We start from the raw sequence: 20,469 nt of genomic DNA, 5'->3' as shown, positions 1-20,469 counted from the left end.
GCTTGGTGATGGGTGTGCGTTAGGGACCGCTTGGCTACTCTGAGCTCAAGGTTTTCAGCGGGACGTGGAGGACCCTTAGAGGGTGCTGCGTCTGGTCCTGGAACTCAGTAAGTAACTGACGCTTCCCTGGGGGTTGCTCCTTCAAGGGGCGTGCAGGTCAAGGGCTCGCGCCTCGGCCGCCTGGCGGGCTTCCTAAGGGCAGGCGAGCGAGAGCGGCGGGCTGCCCGGACCCTCCCCGAGGTGCTTCCACGCTTTTGGTAGACGCAGGCCCATAGCCCCTCAACGACAATCCAAATTCCAAAGAGATCTAAAGCCAGCTTTCCAGGCAGCAACACAACTTCACGTCAAGAATAAAACCTGACTTGACCTGCAGCTATTCTGGGCCATTACTTATCCTTAGTGTGAATATTCACGCTGCACTGAAGTAGTGAGACTCCTTTGACTCGGAGATGCTCCCCAGGGGAGGTACAGGGTACGTGGCTAATGCACCACAATACATACTTCTCTAAACTCCGCAAAATGCTGAATTCCACCGCAGGTGGCCCCGCTGGACAAGGGACGGAGAGCTGCCGGCACAGGTCTCCAGACCAGGACCTGGATGGAGGGCCACCCACACGCGTGGGGCGGGGAGGGGCAGAGGGAGGGAGATGAGGGGCGGCCCCGGCACACGCAGGACCCAGGCTCAGGGCCGCCCTGCCAACTTCGCAAGCTCTGGGTGATGGTCCCTGGGACCAGGGACCCAGGCCAGGACTGGGGGTTCTGCTGGAGCAGCGGGACTGACCCTCGGAGAATCCAGGCGTCCCGCTGGACCAGGCACCGCACTGGCTGTCAGCGCCTGGGCGCACCTAGAGAACAGAGCTCCGCCCTCGAGGATGGTCTCCGTCCCAGCCGCGTCCCCACCCCTGCCAGGCAGCGCCCTCAACAGATCAGGGCTCGTGTGTCTTTCCAAGTAGATCCTGACTTCCTTGAGGGCAGGGGCCCCGTCTCATTCGTCCCCACGTCCTCGGCACCCAGCGTGCATCCAATAAATGAACGAACGAAAGAAAGGCCTCCCTAAACCGAGGGTCGCATTTCTCTTTGTCGTGACTCCTGACCACAGACAGACACAACAGGATGAAGTCGGGTCCTGTCTGCACGACGGTGCTATTTGTGGACATGATACGGATCCCAATTTAGCATTTGTTTTTCTAATTAGTCTCTTTAAAACCATCCAGTTTCCCCTAAATATAACTTCTACTATCCCCTGAAGTAGAGACAGAAGGTAGATTTTGTTGATGGGGAAAAAGGGGAGGAAAACTTAACAAACCTTCTTATTTAGTAACAATGTCCCCAGCAGTCAGAGAATCGCCCAAAGCGACAGCATTTGCGTGGCTGGTCCAGAGACGTGCAGTGGCCACGGCTGGGACCACAGCCATGCCACCCAGTGCCCAGACCGGCACCACTTCTACACTACAAGTGTAAAGGTCTGTCAGCATCCTGTAAGACGACCCCAGGTCCCATGGCGCCTCCTTACAACGTACATCTAAAACATGTGACACAGTAAAACCAACTAGTATGGACACCTGTGATAATCTATCCAATGTGAACTGTCTATTCATCAATTAGCAGAAACAGGTCCGTTTATTCAGGAACTAACACCTACAAACACTCAATTACACAGCAGGCTGATGCTCACAAAAGTAGAGTAGGTGAGGTTTTACTGTGTATAAAACAAACAAACAGGACATTTTCAGATGACTTCAAGGTGCTTCTAGAAGCCCATGTACTAGAAATCTGTCAACCGGCACCTCCGGGGGGCAGAGACACTCACCACTGCCAGCGCTCCCGTCTCTCCTGCCGCGGGGACCCCCGCTGCCGTCCCTGCCAGACTTGGTGCGCTAAAGCAAGAAGGCGACACGTTAGAAAGGACATACTGGACGTCAGCTGTACTGTAATGAAAACAGGAATAAATGATAGTCCTTCAAGGTCAACAATAACCAAGAACCGATTTCTAAAACACACGTTAAACTGTGCGTCCCTTAGGCCTTACCGTCCTGCCTCCCGAGGCTGGGCTCACTGGGAGCGGCCCCTGAGTCGGCCCCGCAGGAGGAAGGCCCGGGCTGCCTTGTAAGTAAGGGGGAAACCCTGAGAAGGGCAACCAGTCCTACAGACACGCGAACGGCACTCAGGCCTCAAAGTGCAGGGTCGTCCTTGCTTCTGCAAACAACTTAAAAACCAAGTATTTCCCAGATGTGAAAGCTCAGGTCTTAAACGCAGTAGCTGAAGGGGTGGAGGGAGAAGGGGACCTTGCGAATGGGCTATTTCTGCTTTAGCCCCACTTGACATGATTAAAGGACAACAGGGTTTTGAAAGTCAACTTCCACAATAAAGGCACTGTTAAATCTCACAAAGTACCTAAGATCTGCCCAACAGTCTACTTTCTTAGACACCAACTCACCCTTAAGACATGAGAATTATCTTCAAACTGTGACATTCTTAGGTTTATTTTTACATTGAACGGTCACGCTGTGCTGTGCCTAAGTTAGAGCTTTTGATTAAACGCTGACTCCAGGCTCTTGTATGAATAATGGTTTGTTTGGAGAAGAGGGTAGTCAGTGAGCAGACACAGACGGCTTTTGACAACTATTTACAATTGGATTGAAATTTCTTAACACAGATTGGTATCTTATTTAGATCTTCAATAACGTAAACATAATTTCATCATTAATTCAAAGGACACCATTTATTCCCCCAACCCCGACAACTCCCCAAATATTTATAAATTATCAGGTCACGGATGGGATTACTGACATTGTAGTCTCCTAGGAAGAAAAAACAATTTTTTTCAATGATTCAAGACTCATTTCTGTAGAGATACAGATGTAGAGAAACAAATGTATGGACACCAAGTGGGGGAAAGTGGCAGGGGGGTGGGGTGGTGGTGGGATAAATTGGGAGATTGGGATTGACATGTATACACTAATATGTATAAAACAGATAACTAATAAGAACCTACTGTATAAAAAATAAATAAAATAAAATTCAAAAAAAAAAAGACTCATTTCTGTAAAATGAAACACTCTCCTAAAACTTAGGACCTTCAAATATATATAAACATGCTTGAGTTTTTTCTATTAAAAAGAAATCTCCCCAGAACTCCATCTCTCCCTCTGCCTTCACAAACAAAAGAAAATCTAAAAATGATGCAACAAAATATTTTAATATCTCTAATCAGATTTTATTTCAGAACTTGGTTTTCATCTATCCATAGATTAATAATTGCCAGCGTATCTATAAGACCTAGACAATGAATGATAAAATAATTACACTCATAAAGACAAATGTCCATATAACTTGAAACTTTTTTCCAAATCAAATGTGGGAAAAGATCTAAGAAACTGTAAGCTTAGCACAGGACAACCTAGGAAAGTGAGCACGTGCGGCGATGACCGTGGCCCCGTCACACTGTCCTTGCGCCCGTCTAGAACCTTCCCATGCTTTGGCTCTCACCCGCCTTTGCCTAAGTCACCCCGTCACGCCCTTGCTTTTTTCCAGCCTGGAAGCCCCCTGCCATGGCAAGCACGTCTGCATCAAGACCCCCAGGTCCCCGCGTGGCCTGCTTCGCTCCCGGGAGAACCCAGAGCCGGCTGACTCAGCCGAGCCCCATGGACCCGAGTGGACCGGCGCCCGCCGTGGGCTCAGACTCCGTCTTCCTGGGCCCGGGACCGCACGCCCCCTCCCCGGTGTGGCCTCCTCCTCGTGGGCTCGTCCCCCGGCTCCACCGGCTCCTCCGGCCAGCCCCCCTCACTCCCCGAGGCCCCCGCGACTCCACTCACTCGTCTGTGGGCGGAGGTCAGGGTTCTCGTCCTCTTCCACCCATTTGCCACTGGAAATCAATAAACCCCACCGTGATCAGTCTTGTGTCCCCATCGCCACAGCAGCCGAAGCAGCGAGTCCGCGTGGAGGTTACAGAGACGGCAATGTCACAAGTGAGACCAGAACGTTTACCAGCACATAGGCTCGATCAGGTTCTAAGTTTAAAGCAATGTGACCTGTGGAGACTCGGCCAAGTCTTCTCTCAGACCATCCACCCACAGAGGCCGGGTCGCGGGGCCTTCAGGGGACAGAAGGAAGGGGAGCCCTCAAAGGGTCAGGCCCCGCCACCCCCCCAGAGCCCCGGGAACTAAAGGGACAGGGAGGGGATGACCGAGCGGGGCTCTGTCACGCAGGGTGGAAAGGTCAAAGTGTCCACTACATTCACACCATGGCCGTGAGGGTCTCGGGGAGGGATGCTTCGGCCGCGTGACTGGAGGGGGTCAAGGTGAGGTCCAGTTTGGGGGAACCTTCTGGAGAAAGAGAACATGAAACTCTGAAAATAAAGTAGGCACAACAATAACAACTTATTGAGAGGGGCCGGTGCAAACAGCGAATGCGGGGGGCGGACCACAGGCCCAGGGACACAGGCGCACTGCAGTGTCACATTTTGTTCTCAGCAGGAGACACTGCCGCCTTCTCCGAGTTTCAACACCTCATAAAGTTCCCAGGAATCCGGACTCGCCTGCAGGGGCGTGAGGTACGGAAGCGGGACTGACAGAAGATTCTCATCATGGCAACACTGACACGTCAAACAGCCACAGGAAGGGGCAAAAAACGACACAGGCCTGCCTTTGCTGACATGGGAAGCTGCCCAGGTTATCTTCCTAAGTGAGGGGAAAACTCAGGTTACAAGACAGTACTTTTATAAAAATCCACTTTTGTTTAAAAAAAAAAGTCCCATTTAAAAAACGTATTGATATATGTTTGTATATATTTGTAAAAATGCCTGGGATGATGAAATGTCAGAATGCTAACAGTGATCTCAAAGTCGTGGCTGAATGATTTTCACTTTTTCCTTAACACATTTTTATTTGAATTAAAATGTTACTTACAAAAGTAATCTACCTGTATTTTTAGAATAACATTTGTTTTTTCAATAATATGAAAAAAAAAAAAAGATGCCATTCCCACTTTGGGGAAAAAATGAGAGAAGAAGGTACAAAGAGAAGAGGAGCAAAGGAGATATAAACAAAATGATGGAAAAATTAAACAGGGAAGTGCTGGGAGAGTGTCTTCTCCCCGCCGCGAACACACGACACTGCTCTCCGGCAGGGGTCAGGCAGAGTCGCCAGGACCCACGCAGCCCCACACTGTCACACTGTCACCCGCCCCCGGGGGACAGCGGTCACAGGACCCGAGGGTGACGGCTGCAAACTCCCGCAGCGATTTGACGTCTCTGACATCCAAGTATGTGGTCATTTTCTAGCCATGTCGGGGACAGACTGGGACGGACCTAAGCGCGCCGCGGACGGCTTGGGAAGGCCAGCCGACAACGCTGTCCTCATCTTGCTGATGAGAACCAGGTCTGCAGCTGGCCGGGACTGAGAGGAAAGCCCGGGGTTCCGTCCACCATCCGTAAGAAGTAGATTTTTGTCTTAGAACAAGGAGCAGTTGTTACCTAGTTAAGGATCCTTAAGAAGATTGGCTCTGACTTCAAATTCAAGAGAAAACAGAATTTAAGACGCTTCTTTGTAGCTTCAACTCCAAAGAACCCACGAACGTGGCCGCACCTCCCTGCCCTCGGACCTCTCTCACACCTTCCCGTCTCCACGCCAGGCCCCGAGGTCCAGCCACACCTCCGCCGGGGACCACTCGGACCCCTGGTCACGGGCCGAACCCCATCCAGTGCACACGGGCAGCAGGCGACCTGTGTGTGTCTCACTCTCCTGCCAGGTGACGAGAAGCTGGAGCACCTCGTCCGTGTCAAGTGTCTCCTGAGCAGGTGACCCAAGGACCCGGCGCAGGGTGATGCCGGCAGGCGGGACTCCACGGCCTTTAACCAAAGCGTCGCGGGAGCCTCACCCTGGAAAACGTCAAGGCCCAAATCACCACACACTTGATACCAAGGATGAATGCTATATAAATTATCTTCTGTGTTTTTGTTGAACTTTATAAATGCAATAACGTATAAAATGGGCAAAACATTCTTGCAGCTTTCATTACATATGTAAACTTTAAAAATTTTGCATTTTTCCTTCACAGTTCATTTAAAGCTATGCCTTTATGAGATCTTCATACAGAATCTTTTTCTTTTTAAGAACTATGACCAAAACGGTTTCTACTCAACTAGCTTCTGGCAATAACTGGAAATTTGAGCATAAGTACCAACTATATTTTACATTAGTTTTGAATGTCACATATTATTTTAAGTTGGCCAAAGAAAGAATTTCTTGAAATTATTTGATTTCTTTGGGGGGAAAATGGCAAATACTGGGAGAGGAATTCTCTTTTTGAATATTGTGAAAATTTAGAAATTCGATTTTTAAAAAGGAATAAATTATTAATGTACTTCATTTGTGAATGAGCAATTAAAACTTTGTGTTTTGTAAACTATCTGTTTCCCCATCTTCTTCTTCCCTCCTAATCGTTTCCTTTTGTCCCTTAATCCTCTTTGGTTTGGGCTGGTATTTTTCTCTTCCTTGTCATATTTAAAATACTCAGCCTTCAACTCCTGTCTTCCCATTTTGCTCTCTTCCATTCGTGCAATGAAGTTTGAAGAGTTCCTTGCAGCTAACGTTCTTCTGTTCAGCAAAGCGGAAACTCGAACTGTCTCTTAAAACCCAACACTGCTGGGGGGCGGCTCCACCCCACGCCCGGGACTGTTTGCCACGGCTCTGCAAACAGGGCACAAAGCTCCCTCCCCGTCCAGGAACACAGGCCCCCAGCACAAAGGGGAGAACAGCCTCCTTCTCGGTAAGTGTTCCAGAAGAGGACGCACTTCTCTGAAAAGTCAGTCCAGAGAAATGAATTTCCAGCTTTAGTGCTTTAAGGTAGGAGCTAGGGGCCTGGGGAGGTCCATGATCCCGGTCCACATAATCCTGAATCTGTTTCTCTTTCCTTCTTAGGTCTACACAAATCCCTTTCCATTTTAAAACAGTGTTTAAAAATCCACGGCCTGATTTATTTTGTGTTTGCTTTTCCCCTTAAAGCAGATTCTGTATCCTGAGCTGGTGTTTGATCATTTGAAGGTAACCCTTCGGGAGCGTAACACTACACCAGTGCTTCTTGAAGGTCTGTGAATAAAAAATGCGTTTGAGGGCTTCCCTGGTGGCGCAGTGGTTGAGAATCTGCCTGCTAATGCAGGGGACACGGGTTCGAGCCCTGGTCTGGGAAGATCCCACATGCCACGGAGCAGCTGGGCCCGTGAGCCACAACTACTGAGCCTGCGCGTCTGGAGCCTGTGCCCCGCAACGGGAGGGGCCGCGATAGTGAAAGGCCCGCGCACCGCGATGAAGAGCGGTCCCCGCACAGCGATGAAGAGTGGCCCCCACTTGCCTCAACTAGAGAAAGCCCTCGCATGAACCGAAGACCCAACACAGCCAAAAATAAAATTAAAAAAAAAAAAAAAAAAAAAAGTGGAGACCAAATCTTCTATATAAATAAATTGTAATATACTTTAAAAAAAAAAAAAAATGCGTTTGAGAACTTGTTTAAAAACCACACAGATTCTTGGACTCCATACCCAGAGATTTTATTTCTGGGGTTGGGGTAGTCTGGGGCGAGGCCCAAGACTTTGTAACTGTAAGAAGCCCATGCGATTCTGAGGCTCTGAGGGTCCACAGGCCACACTTGGAGAGCACTGTTCTGAGGCCCAAGCTCTGATCGAATCAGAGTGAGCTCACAGACGTGCATTCTCGTTTAGCTCATGGAGTGAGCTACCAACGTCCTGGATGCAGAAAAGGAAGGACTATACACCCACTGAAAGTAACTGGTCGCATCATCCTTTTTCTCTACTATCCGTAAGGGAGCAGGGCATGGCAGTCAGGAGCCTGGACTCAGAAGCTGGCCTTCCCGGATGTGAATCCGAGGCCTACCCCCCGACAGCTGTGTGACCTGGAGAAAGTTGCTTTGCAACCACGGGCCTCAGGTTTCTCATCTTAAAGAACAGTAATAATAAAACCACATCCAACATCATGGCATAGGACTCCTGTGACGATTGAATTAGCCAGTACATGCAAAGGGCTAGAGCGGGCCCGTGCTCATCATGCACTGGGTGTTGCCGCTGCCGGTCGCTGATGCCCAGCTGAGCAGACGCCATCAGGGGGAAGGAGGGGAAACTGCAGCCAGAGCAGGGAGACCAGGAAAGGCCACCCAGCCTCGTCACTTCTTTTCCTTCTGCTGCCAAACTTCTGCCACCGTCAGCACTGGCAGGGGCAAGGACAGGGTAAAGACAGGGGCTCAGCTCTGCATTCCTTCCAGCAGCTCAGGTAAAAGTGTGGCGTGATTATCCAGGACATCCCTGGTCTCAACCCTGTGGCTGGTTCCCAAACGTCTCCAGCTAACAATATGGATGAGCTCGACTACAGACACTCAGAGAGCTTTAGCAAGGAACACCTGAAAGCTAGACAGACTGTAGAAAGTCACCAACTGGAAAAAAGATACCTAACCATGTGGAAATATTCAAAGAAATCAAGATATATCTGTACAACAGGTATTACACAGGCCTCGGCAATGATTTTATGCAGAAATCCTAATTACGAAGGAAAAACGTTAAGTTTTTGCATCGAGACAGATTCTAAACAGGAGACACACAGGACGAGTAACAAGAAGTTTTAAGTTCAAATTTAGAAAAGGATAGCATCCTTACTTCAGGCGTTTATTTGCGACATTTTGTTTCATAATGAATAGCGTCTCATGCACCACGCAGCCGGGAAACAGGGTGCCCGCCCCACGGCTCACAATCTAGACAAATGCACGGGGACATGCAGCGATTTCCTAAGAAGGCTGCTCTCGGACCCACAGGACTCCTTCTCTGTAAGCCTCTGCTCTCCTTCCCAGGACTGACCTTTTCCACTAATTTCCCCCTCAATTTTGTGTTCATAAGCAAAATATAAGTGAGAAAACGTCAAGAAAATGTTTCTCTTTATGTAAGATTTAATGAGCAGTCCCAAAGAACAATGGAGAAACTGATCTCAAGGAAACAGAAAGAAAGTGCTCTGTGGATAAGGGCTGTGACTTAAAGGAAGACAAAGGAACGGCTGGGACGAGAGGACGTATCTGAGTGACGCAGGCACAGTGCAGTGCGGCAGTGATAAGGCATTAGGAAGAGAGACACTGCTCGAGCACAGTGACACAGCGCTCACTTGGGTAAGCTGGTAAGGTAAGCACTGCGTAATTTAAACGCATCAACTGTAACTCGTCTGAGCTTACTAAGTGTCCTTAATTACACCATGGCGAGTACAACATAAGGATAAGAGGTCAGGTCTATGAGAGACAAAGACAAAAGCTGACGATGTTCACTAAATACACAAATACTGTGATGAAGAGGAATCAAGAGGCTGAGTAGTCATTAGAAAGGAAAAGCCGTTTCAATGACATTCGATACTCACTTACAACAGTAAAATCACAAGCCCCCATGAGCAAAAGAGAACAATCAGGACAGGGGTTGCAGTCGGGTGGGGCGGGGGGCGGGGGGTGGGGGGGGGGGGGTGGGGGGAGAACCGGTGGCGGGGGGGCTGCCACGTCAGAAGGAGAGGAGCACCTGTAGCGGCCCAGGCTGTCTAGATTCAAGGAGGGCAGGGGCTGGCGGGGGCTCTGAGGAGGGTGCGTGGCGGGCACAGGTCTCGACCTGACCCCTCAAGTTCACTTCCCAGGAGTCCTCGGAATCCATGTTTCCTAAAGCCTGAGTGCGGCCCCCGGAAGCAGGAGCTAGAAGGCTCCTGGCTCCTCACTGGGGTGGGGGGCGTCCGGCCGGGAGGCCCACTCCCACTCGGCTGCGGGGTCAGCACATGGACCCCATGCGGGATCCAGAACTTGCCTGAGCTCATGTGCACCGTTCAGTCACCGTTCGTAAGTGACAAACCACTGATGCTTAAACTTACGAAGTCTGAAGACTTCCAGATGCACCCACGGTTCTACACTAAGTAACTTCACAGAACTAGTTTTGAGCTCCAAAGAATTTCACGGTTTGAAATAGATACTTCTTTTTGATTCTTCTTAATAAAACAAATGTAATAGTAATTATGATGATAATTATGATAATTTGAACTTCCAATTTGTACTAGTTTAATTTTACAAAACTTTCACACAGTTATCTAATTAAATTAGCAATTGGTACGTGGTATTCAGCTGGTCTTCACAGCAGGTTGTAACTATATACCTTAGCAGTGGCATTTTAATACCAACTTGATGTTTTATAGGATTTTTAAGGTAAAGATCTAGGTCATGCTCATAATGCTTTTACAACTGATAATTTAAAAAAGAGAATAAAACAATCAGGTCACATCTTCAAAGCAAAAACAAGATAACCACATTTTGAAAGCAAATACGATATTTAGATTTAATTATCCAAGGTAATTAAATTCTTGAAAAAGCTTAAGCTTAAAGAATTTTCTTTCTATGAAAGGCGGATACTCAGAAATCATGTTGAAGTTTTAAATATTCTAGGCTCAAACACAGGAGGGATTATTCTCTCACAGAAGTAAAACACTGCAGGGAACACAGAAATACACCTGAAGCCTCTGTATCAGCAATCCTCAGAGCCATGCCCTACGATGCAACAGAGCAGCCCAACGAACTGCTGTTGTAGGCAAGTGACTGTCTCCTGGTTTCCACAGGCCACGAGACTCTCCAGCTGACACTGAAATAACATGCTAATGTAGCTAAGAAGTTACGTCTACAAATTAACCTGCAGCTATTTTGTACTGGGGAAATTACAATTGTTAGTCTATTAGTAGATTTCCACTAAAAACTACACTGAATCTATTGCACTTTCTCTGATTAGGAACTAGATTTTGACTGAATTTTATCCTAAAACTAGAGTTTTAGTTATTCCTCCTTTTATGCCACAGCAGAAAAATAACTGCAACTTAATTTCACTGACAGAAGCCCAGACATCACTCAGCTGAGCTACAGAAGGCTGACATTTTCAAAATTGACAGCAGTTTTCGGCTCACATGACATACCTGTTCCCTGATTTCTTTCATTTTTTCCAATCTCTTGAGTTTTGTTGCATATTCTTGAACTTCTTTTAATCCAATATCTGTGCAGAGACGAACCAAGAAACGTAGACCTAAATTATGAAAAATATTTTTAGAAAAGTATTTATCCATGGTGTTCAAAGAACAATAAATCAATAAACTCAGTCTTCTGGGACCCGGGTAGGAATGCTGCTCACAAATAGTGTTTGTTTCTCTTGAAAAATCACTACACTTTGTATTCCTGGCCCTCTGAGAACTGACCTCCCTGGAAGAGGGTTTAGAGGGACTCTGCCCACCTGCCCTTCAGGAGAGACCACAGCATCTATAACCCAAGCCTTTATCTCCTCATCTGCTTCTCCTTTATACCACTTACGACATACTATATACTTGTTTATTGTCTTTTTCTTCCCACTAGAATCCAAGCTCCACGAGGCCAGGATTCTGGTCTGTCTTGTTTTCTGCCACATCCACAGGGCAGGAACAGTACTGTGTACCAGCACTGCAGTCACCCCATAAGAATTTGTAAGTTAGTGACTAATTCATGACCATTAATATATTACAAGAGTAATGGTACTAAAATAATCTAAAATGTCACACATTACTACTGTGTAAATTGCCTATGTATACATTTACCCTGATAATGCACAGTAAGAAGGTAATTTATATTTTCTACAAATAATACTCAATTATCTCTCTTATCTACCCATCCTTGGAAAGAGTGGCTTAGGAATATTTAATGTAAAATAAAACCCACTGTTTTCGGTAGATATCCTCTGAAATTTAGCATGTCACCTGTAACTCTATGGAGCAGGTCAGTTTTTGATAACTGAAGAATGTATTTTAAGACTAAATCACCCTTTGGGTTCATCAGAAAAGTACTCTGCTCAAAGTGAGACCTTACATGAGTGCAAGTGTTTTTCCTATGCTACCATAAGGTAGACTACTGATTACACCTGTTTTGAAAATTAAACAGGCCAGAGTACCTTGGCCATTCCCCACGGCACAGATAATCACTCAACTTTTTTTTTTTAAACGCTTTTTTAAAAAAATAAATTTATTTATTTATTTTTGGCTGCGTTTGGTCTTCGTTGCTGCATGCGGGCTTTCTCTAGTTGCAGCAAGCAGGGGCTACTCTTCGTTGCGGTGCACGGGCTTCTCATTGCGGTGGCTTCTCTTGTTGCGGAGCACGGGCTCTAGGCGCACGGGCTCAGTAGTTGTGACTCATGGGCTCTAGAGCACAGGCTCAGTAGTTGTGGCGCACGGGCTTAGTTGCTCTGCGGCATGTGGGATCTTCCCGGACCAGGGCTCGAACCCGTGTCACCTGCACTGGCAGGCGGATTCTTAACCACTGCGCCACCAGGGAAGTCCCAATCATTCAACTTTTCCAGTGAATCTTAAACTCTCTTTAAAGAAAGAAAAGTGGCCTTGCTTGGAGGTGCTCCCTTTGCTGTCCAGTGCGGAGGTGCTGCAGCTACTGCAGTGGTCCTCAACCGGCAGCAGCTGCATCCCCAGGGGACACCTGACAATGTCATAACAGGAGGTGTGCTCCTGGCACCCAGTGGGTGGAGGGCAGGGATGCTGCTAGAACATTCTAGAATCCACAGGATGGCCCCACAGCACAGGATTATCCGATCCCAAATGTCAGTGCTGCCGAAGCTGAGAAACTCTGCCCAGCAGACTGTTGGGTTTCCACTCCCCAAAAGCTATTACTGCTCTCATTTCATCTCTAAAGTATCAGTTCCCCAATGTGACTGAAGTTAAGAATCACATTAAAAGCTGTTAAAAAAGAAATAGGAAAACAAATCGATGAGAAAAAAAAAAGAAATAGGAAAAATCAGATATCTGGGTCCACTGCAAACGTGAATGAGAATCTCTGTAGGTTGGGCTACAGATTTGTAGTTTTTACAGGTTTTACAAGTAATTCCCATGTATCCTGTTTTCTGACTGGCATTTGGAAACTGCTGTGAGCTAACGGACCCACATCGGACCAGCATTACAAAACTCCTCGCCCTTAGGCTCTTAGCAAAGGCCATAATTCTGAGCTCTCTGCTTTCACAGAAGTCAAATTGAGAAAAATATTACTGAAGGAACATGCAGCACGTCTAACCCCTGGACCAGGCTGCGCCACTGAAAACGTGGCCCAGAAAAGACCTGTTTTCACTGAAATGTGCTGTTTTGTGTGCACGGTCACTGAAGGACAACATTCAAAACGGTCTTTTCAAACACATGATTTGTTGGAGGGATGTTAGTAAAGCTAGGAGCTATGACGTCTTCCAGTGACCTTTTATCTCTCCTCTGTGTCTCGACACGACTGAAGAGTTGAAAGGATTTTCTTCTTCCCAAGGAATTACTTTTTATTTCCTTATAAATAGTACAGATTATAAAACCAACTGTATCTGCTCTCCTCCTTTAGTCACAAAGCTACTCGGGGCCATGTATAGTTTAGTGAGAATGTGAGACCTATGAATGTGGTTATTTTGTACTCTTCCGGATCCTGATCTTGTTGCTGTTACTGTAACACTGTTACTTCAAGTTGCATCAAATCTACTGTGCAATAAGACTGGAAGAAATGAATATTTTATACAAAGCCAACTTTATAAAAGGGAAATAAGTTACATATAATGTTTTAAAATTAATTTGCCACCAGTATCAGCAAGATTATTAATGTTCTATTATCATAAACCCTAAAGGTATTTTTTCAGTCTCAAAAAGTTATAATTAAATGGATGGTTTAAAATGCCTTTTCTAGGGCTTTCCTGGTGGCACAGTGGTTAAGAATCTGCCTGCCAATGCAGGGGATATGGGTTCGATCCCTGGCTCGGGAAGATCCCACATGCCACGGAGCAACTAAGCCCGTGCGCCACAACTACTGAGCCTTCACTCTAGAGCCTGCAAGCCACAACTACTGAACCCACGTGCCACAACTACTGAAGCCTGCGCGCCTAGAGGCCATGCTCCGCAACGAGAAGCCACTGCAATGAGAAGCCCGCGCACCACAACGAAGAGTAGCCCCTACTCGCCGCAACTAGAGAAAGCCTGCGTGCGGCAATGAAGACTCAACGCAGCCAAAGATAAAATAAAATAAATAAATTTATAAAAAAGAATTTTTTTTAAAGAAATAAAATGCCTTTTCTATAAAATACCACAGTTTATGAACTTTAAAAAATAATAAACCAAAATTTATTCTTAAAATTTCATAAAGCTTTGAAATATAGATCTGTTTACTACTGAAGAGAATTCAGTGGTATATTTAAAATCCGTTCAACAATTAAATTCTATAAAAATGTGTACTTGCATAGTCAAATTTTCTGATCCTATAACCACATATTTAAACATATGTACCACAAATTATAGGTTGGTATCTATGTATGCAATTACTGTAGCAAAGGTAATTATTACATATTAGGACATAAAATGTGAGAACCTATACTTTCAAAGTTACAAAATGTAGTCTCACTTACATTCAACATTTTCTGGAAATTTTCTGTGAATATCTTTGTAAGTATCTAATGCTTTTTGGTAGTTACCTATAAGTGAAGGAGAAAAAACAAACATACTAGCAGATTAGAGAAATTAACAGGATTCAGCAAAATACTAATTTAAATTCAATATGCTGGCACCATTTCATTGGTTTAGAAGGATGACTTTCATGTTTGCCATAGGCATAAATAACCATTCCCAATATAACTTCTGTTTTTTGTTTGTTTGTTTTGGCTGTGCAGCATGTGGGATCTTAGTTCCCCGACCAGGGATCAAACCTGTGCCCCATGCGGTGGAAGCGTGGAGTCCTAACACCTGGACCGCCAGGGAGGTCCCTCAATATAACTTCTGGAAGAAAATGTACAGATAAAATAAATCTGAAAAAGGGGTAGAGCGGAAGTAAATGGTTGAAACTTAGTTCTACTTCTTAAAATAAACGAAGTAATAACATTAATTTCAACGTTATTCACTTGGAAAAGATGAAAAATAACTTGTTTTGCAGTTTTTATTTTCAAACATTAAAAAGTTTACAGAAAGCATTTTGTTTTGTAATAAAATAATTTAGCTTCACATGGCAGCAAAGAATAGGAAAAACGAATTTTGGATCAAAGACCTTTGCTAAAATCTCAGGAAAGAGTTATGCCCTTACGTCTGGGCCTCCTGTACAAGGGGGTGGCCCGCCGGCCTCAGCGTCGGGGTGGAGGCTGAACAAGACGGAGACCGGAGCACCCAGCGCACGGCCGGGCCGGCTAAGGTGGCTGCTCTTCCCCTCGCCTGCGCTTCAGCGCTCAAACCCGAGGAACACACACACACGCGCACGCACACACATACACACACACACACACACACACACACGCGCGTGCGCGCGCGTCACAGGACAGGCGCTAAATGCACGCAGGCAACTCAGACTCGCCCTGACGTAAATAAAATGTGTATACAGCAAGGTCTTTCCGCCAACAGGAAACACGGTAACATTAGAGACCAACCCGCAAAATGACTTGAGGCCACACCGCACCTGTGTCCCGCTGCCACCTGAGGGGCTCTAGGAGGCGGACAGAGGGCCCTAAGAAAAGGCGGGGACCGCTGCCGGTAGTCACAGCTCACGCTTCCCTGGGTAAGGGAGTTCTCCTCCTGGACATCTGTTTGCTCTATAAGAGGGACTGCATTCTTCACACTTAACTACATTAGCATGTTATTTTAACTACACTAAACATTTTAACCACAGTGTTAACATTTATCTCCTGCTTAATCTTGATATTTTAACAGTATCATTCACTTCATGGCTAGTCCCAAACCATTAACACACTGACACTGCAGAACTGGCCAGCAGCACAGGACAGGATAAAGACAGTCACTGAAAACACAACCAGGATGACTAGTGACATCTGCTGTACAAAATCAAGTCCTGCGGCCCCAGTTCCGGGCTCTCCTCAGCTTTTCAGGTGTGAGAGAGGCTCACACATTGGGCAGAGCACACAGGATGTTTAGAATGAGGTGACTAGATGGGACTTCCCTGGCGGCCCAGTGGTCAAGACTCCCTGCTTCCAATGCAGGGGATGCGGGTTAGTAAACGTAACTTTTATCTGTACGTAGTAACCACTGTGTCTTTCATATAATGCTTGATATGTGTACTTATCAAAAGTTAATCTTAATAAATAAATCTACAATAGGAACACATTTATATGCATAATTACCTAAAAGATAGAAGCAAGCAACACATATTAAAGTGAATAAAATTAAAGCATTTACCACTTCTTCTAAAACAACTAGCTACCATCAGCTGCCATTTCACTTGTGTGGGCCTGTAAAAGAAATAAATTATGTGAAATTAGAGGTGAAACAAAAATAATCTGTGATGGCCAAACAGTTTTATAAAGCTAAGCTACATATCTGTACTATCTTTCAATTACTTTTTGACATCTGATTAGATCATCTTTATTATTAAAAATAGCATATATACAATTTCCTTCATTATTATCTGTCATATTTATATTAGGAAATTTAAATTTAGAGTCCTTCAATTAACTCACACCTTTATTTAGACATTCTTATAAGAACCACCTCACCAGTTTGGGTAAAGACCACAGCATTCTATTTTAAACATTTTTATTACCTTTGCCATATCTTATACTTAGTACCTAAGGCTTAAAAACCTAGGCTTAGGCTTGCAAATTTAGTATCCAAGAGGCAATTTTTGACCTTGTGTTTGAACAATTAGACTTCAACTAAAAAGAAAGTAAAAAAGAAATCTATTTTCTTTTTTTTCCCTTAAAAAGAAATGAATTTCTTTTCTAAAATAAACATGACCAGAATTTCTAAAGACTACTACTAAAAATTTCTGAGAAAAACAAAATTTGAAGGAATAAAAGACTAGGGAATAATTTAATGCTCTCCTCACTTCTCTTTTCTTTCAAATTGAGGTATAGTTGATTTACAGTATTAGTTTCAAGTGTACAACACAGTGATTCAAAATTTTTATAGATTATACCCCATTTATAGTTATTATAAAATATTGGCTATACTTCCTGTGCTGCACAATACATCCTTGTATCTTATTTATTTTATACATAGTAGTTTGTACCTTGTAATCCCTTACCCCTACCTTGTCCCTCTCCGCTCCCCTCTCCCCACATCTAATGTTAAAATTCAATTTGGCCAAATACAAAACACAACATGATATATCCCAATTATTTTTGAATAATGAATAAAACATTCTGATATGAATTTAAAGACATTTTTAAGAGTTTTTTTTTTTTTATAAGTTTCCTCACTTTGATTTCTGTTCTGTCTGAAGTTAATATTGCTATTCCTGCTTTCTTTCTTTTTTTTTTTTTTTAAATAAATTCATTTATTTATTTAATTTTGGCTGCGTTAGGTCTTTGTTGCTGCACGCAGGCTTTCTCTAATTGCGGCGAGCGGGGGCTACTCTTTGTTGCGGTGCACGGGCTTCTCAATGAGGTGGCTTCTCTTGTTGCAGAGCATGGGCTCTAGGCGTACGGGCTTCAGTAGTTGTGGCTCGCAGGCTCTAGAGTGCAGGCTCAGTAGTTGTGGCACACGGGCTTAGCTGCTCCGTGGCATGTGGGATCTTCCCAGACCAGGGCTCGAACCCGTGTCCCCTGCATTGGTAGGCGGATTCTTAACCACTGCGCCACCAGGGAAGTCCTGATTTTTAATATATAATGTATATCAATTACAAATTGAGACCAATGAAACATTTCAATTAGGACTCTTTCAGAAATGAAACTTTGTCTTTGGACTGAGACAGTCATTTTCTGATTGATAAAGAAATAATACTTGTTTACTGAGATGTGAAAAAGAAAAATACACACAGAAAAGTACCTTGAAGGTATTTTTTAAAACATTTGCATAAAAAGGAAATATATTTATCATAATAAAGACCAAGTCAAATGAATCACAATACAAGAAAATCGAAATGATGCCTGAATGTTCACTAATAACTGCTCATGAACTCAGTACGTCTATCAGATTGTAGACATTTAACTAAACATAAAATCGTAACAGTTACCTACTGTATAAGAGAAGCTCTTTCAAAGTACTGAATGGCTTTTTCACAAAACTGGGTGTCAATGTAATAGGCCCCGAGCCACTCGATGACTTCAATATTGGACGGGAAATACCTATACGACTGGAAAGGGAGGTGTGACAAAAGAACTTCAGTCACAACGCACAGTTCACTCCCCAACATCTTCCCCACAGGCTGGATTAAGTTATACAGTGTGGTATTTCTTACTTAAAAAGTATGACTGTCACAAGCACTGTTCAAGTTTTGAAACTATGTAAGATTTGGAAAACTTAAGATTTGTTTGACACATTTTTCAATTATCTATAAATATCTTTTTGATGTACTGATATATGATCCGAGTCAAATTAAATATGCAATAGACTCAAAAGGGATTAAATCATCCTTCAAGAGAAAAATGCATTGGTACCTTTTATTTTACTTTTTATTAAAATAATCACAAACTAACTTTATCTTCCACAAATGTTTTATTTTAAATCATTATTTATTTAAAAGCTAATAAGCATTTATAATTTTTAAAAATTAAAAGGCCTGCTGTCTTTTTTATAACAATTCACAAAAGGCTAAAAAGCAGAAGGAAGGCAAGTCTGCACACCCACCTCATAGTAATACTGGAATGCTTGGGATTTATCCCCCTCACTGTCATATAGTCCTCCCAGTTTCGACAAAGCTCTGGAGTCAGTTGGAACAACACTGATCAGCTGCATTAACCATTCCATAGCTTGATTGGGATCTTCCATTAATTCGTATCTTAGACAGTTTCAATGAAGGATAACACAATTTTTCTAAATTCACTGATCAATAAGCAAACCTAAAACCAACATTTCATAAAAATATTTCCTAGTCTGTACTAATGTGCTACTTAATACTGTTTACTCTGGATTTCGTCAGGGATGAGGATGAAAAATGGTCATACTGGCAATAACACTGTTGTCCCATATATATATATATATATATATATATATATATATATATATATATATATATATATATAGGACATATATATATATATATACACACACACACCTTGTTTTTCCTTTTACTTCATTACTACCCACTAAGATCAACTGCCAAATTTCTAGTAGAATTAATAGTGTGCTGTTTTATTCAAAGTTTTGTCCAAAATTTGTCCTTAAAAAAAATGCCTGAATGCTGTGTTTCAATTATTCTACCTCTCTTAAATGTTCAACATTTTAAAGGAATGGTTTCCATGTATTTTCCATTGAGTTTTCCCTAATTACATTACAAGCCCAAGACAGTTTTTTGTAGCTTTAATGCCTAGTAAGTCCTCTGCATGCACTCAAATAATTTATTCACACCAGTACTTATTGATTACTTACTATTTATTTTGTATTAGTTGTCTTAATGAAATGAAAATATTCCAATCCAAAGTTTCACTGAAAAAGAAGAGCCTTGGGGCTTCCCTGGTGGCGCACTGGTTACGAATCCGCCTGCCAATGCAGGGGACACGGGTTTGAGCCCTGGTCCAGGAAGATCCCACATGCCACGGAGCAACTAAGCCCGTGCACCACAACTACTGAGCCTGTGCTCCAGAGCCCACAAACCACAACTACTGAGCCCTCGTGCCACAACTACTGAAGCCTGCTCACCTAGAGCCCGCGCTCCACAACAAGAGAAGCCACCACAATGAGAAGCCCGTGCACCACAATGACGAGTAGCCCGTTTGCCGCAACTAGAGAAAGCCTGCGTGCAGCAACCAAGACCCAATGCAGCCAAAAATAAATAAATAAAATAGATAAATTTATTAAAAAAAGAAAAAAAAGAAGAGCCTTCTATTTTTAATGATGAGAAATGTGATACCATAAGAAAAACATAAAAATAAGGAAATGTATTCAAACAGCCTCAAACACAACAACTGCTTGACTGGATCCAAACTGATCGGGAACTGGGCACCAGCAGGTCATGACACTGGCACCTTCAGAGGCATGAACTGGACAAAACAAAAAGGCTAAAAGAAATAACTATGCCACTATCTGCTCTAAAATTAACATTTTTTATCAAAAAAAATTTTATCTACCCTACCAGAAGCACAGGAGACAATACTTAAAATTTTTTAATCATTATCATTATTATTTTTTTTTTTTTTGGCTGCGCCACACGGCTTGCAGGGTCTTAAGTTCCCTGACCCGGGATCAAATCCGGGCCCTGGCAGTGAGAGCGATGAGTCCTACCCACTGGACGGCCAGGGAATTCCCTGAAGGGTCTAATTTACGCTCAATGAACATCTTGTGTGGACTCGACATGATACCCAATTACTTCAATTATTATGTCTAAAAATTAGTACTAGTTGCAACTTCTAAATAATTCCTCCTACAATGCAAATGACCCTTTAAAACAGGATCACTCAAATTATATTTTCATCACATATTAATTTGACAGTTAGGTTTTAAAATATACCCCCATCAATTAATTCACTGGTTAAGCTTATTTAAT

General features: G+C 43.9%; 1 protein-coding gene across 1 annotated transcript in view; it reads right to left on the bottom strand.

Annotated features, from left to right (window-relative positions):
• The window catches only part of IFT88 (intraflagellar transport 88), a 71,616-nt gene that overhangs the window by 3,408 nt on the left and 47,739 nt on the right, over nucleotides 1-20,469 (bottom strand). Inside the window, 6 exon segments of the mRNA XM_036831982.1 lie at nucleotides 1,811-1,877; nucleotides 10,980-11,086; nucleotides 14,456-14,521; nucleotides 16,224-16,276; nucleotides 18,005-18,120; nucleotides 18,615-18,765. Of these exon segments, the coding sequence (XP_036687877.1) occupies nucleotides 1,811-1,877; nucleotides 10,980-11,086; nucleotides 14,456-14,521; nucleotides 16,224-16,276; nucleotides 18,005-18,120; nucleotides 18,615-18,765 (560 nt within the window).

Source organism: Balaenoptera musculus, chromosome 18 (assembly GCF_009873245.2).
Source record: "Balaenoptera musculus isolate JJ_BM4_2016_0621 chromosome 18, mBalMus1.pri.v3, whole genome shotgun sequence".
Taxonomy (NCBI): domain Eukaryota; kingdom Metazoa; phylum Chordata; class Mammalia; order Artiodactyla; family Balaenopteridae; genus Balaenoptera; species Balaenoptera musculus.
The sequence above is the reverse complement of the archived record's forward strand: the minus strand, read 5'-3'. Positions and strand labels throughout refer to the sequence as shown.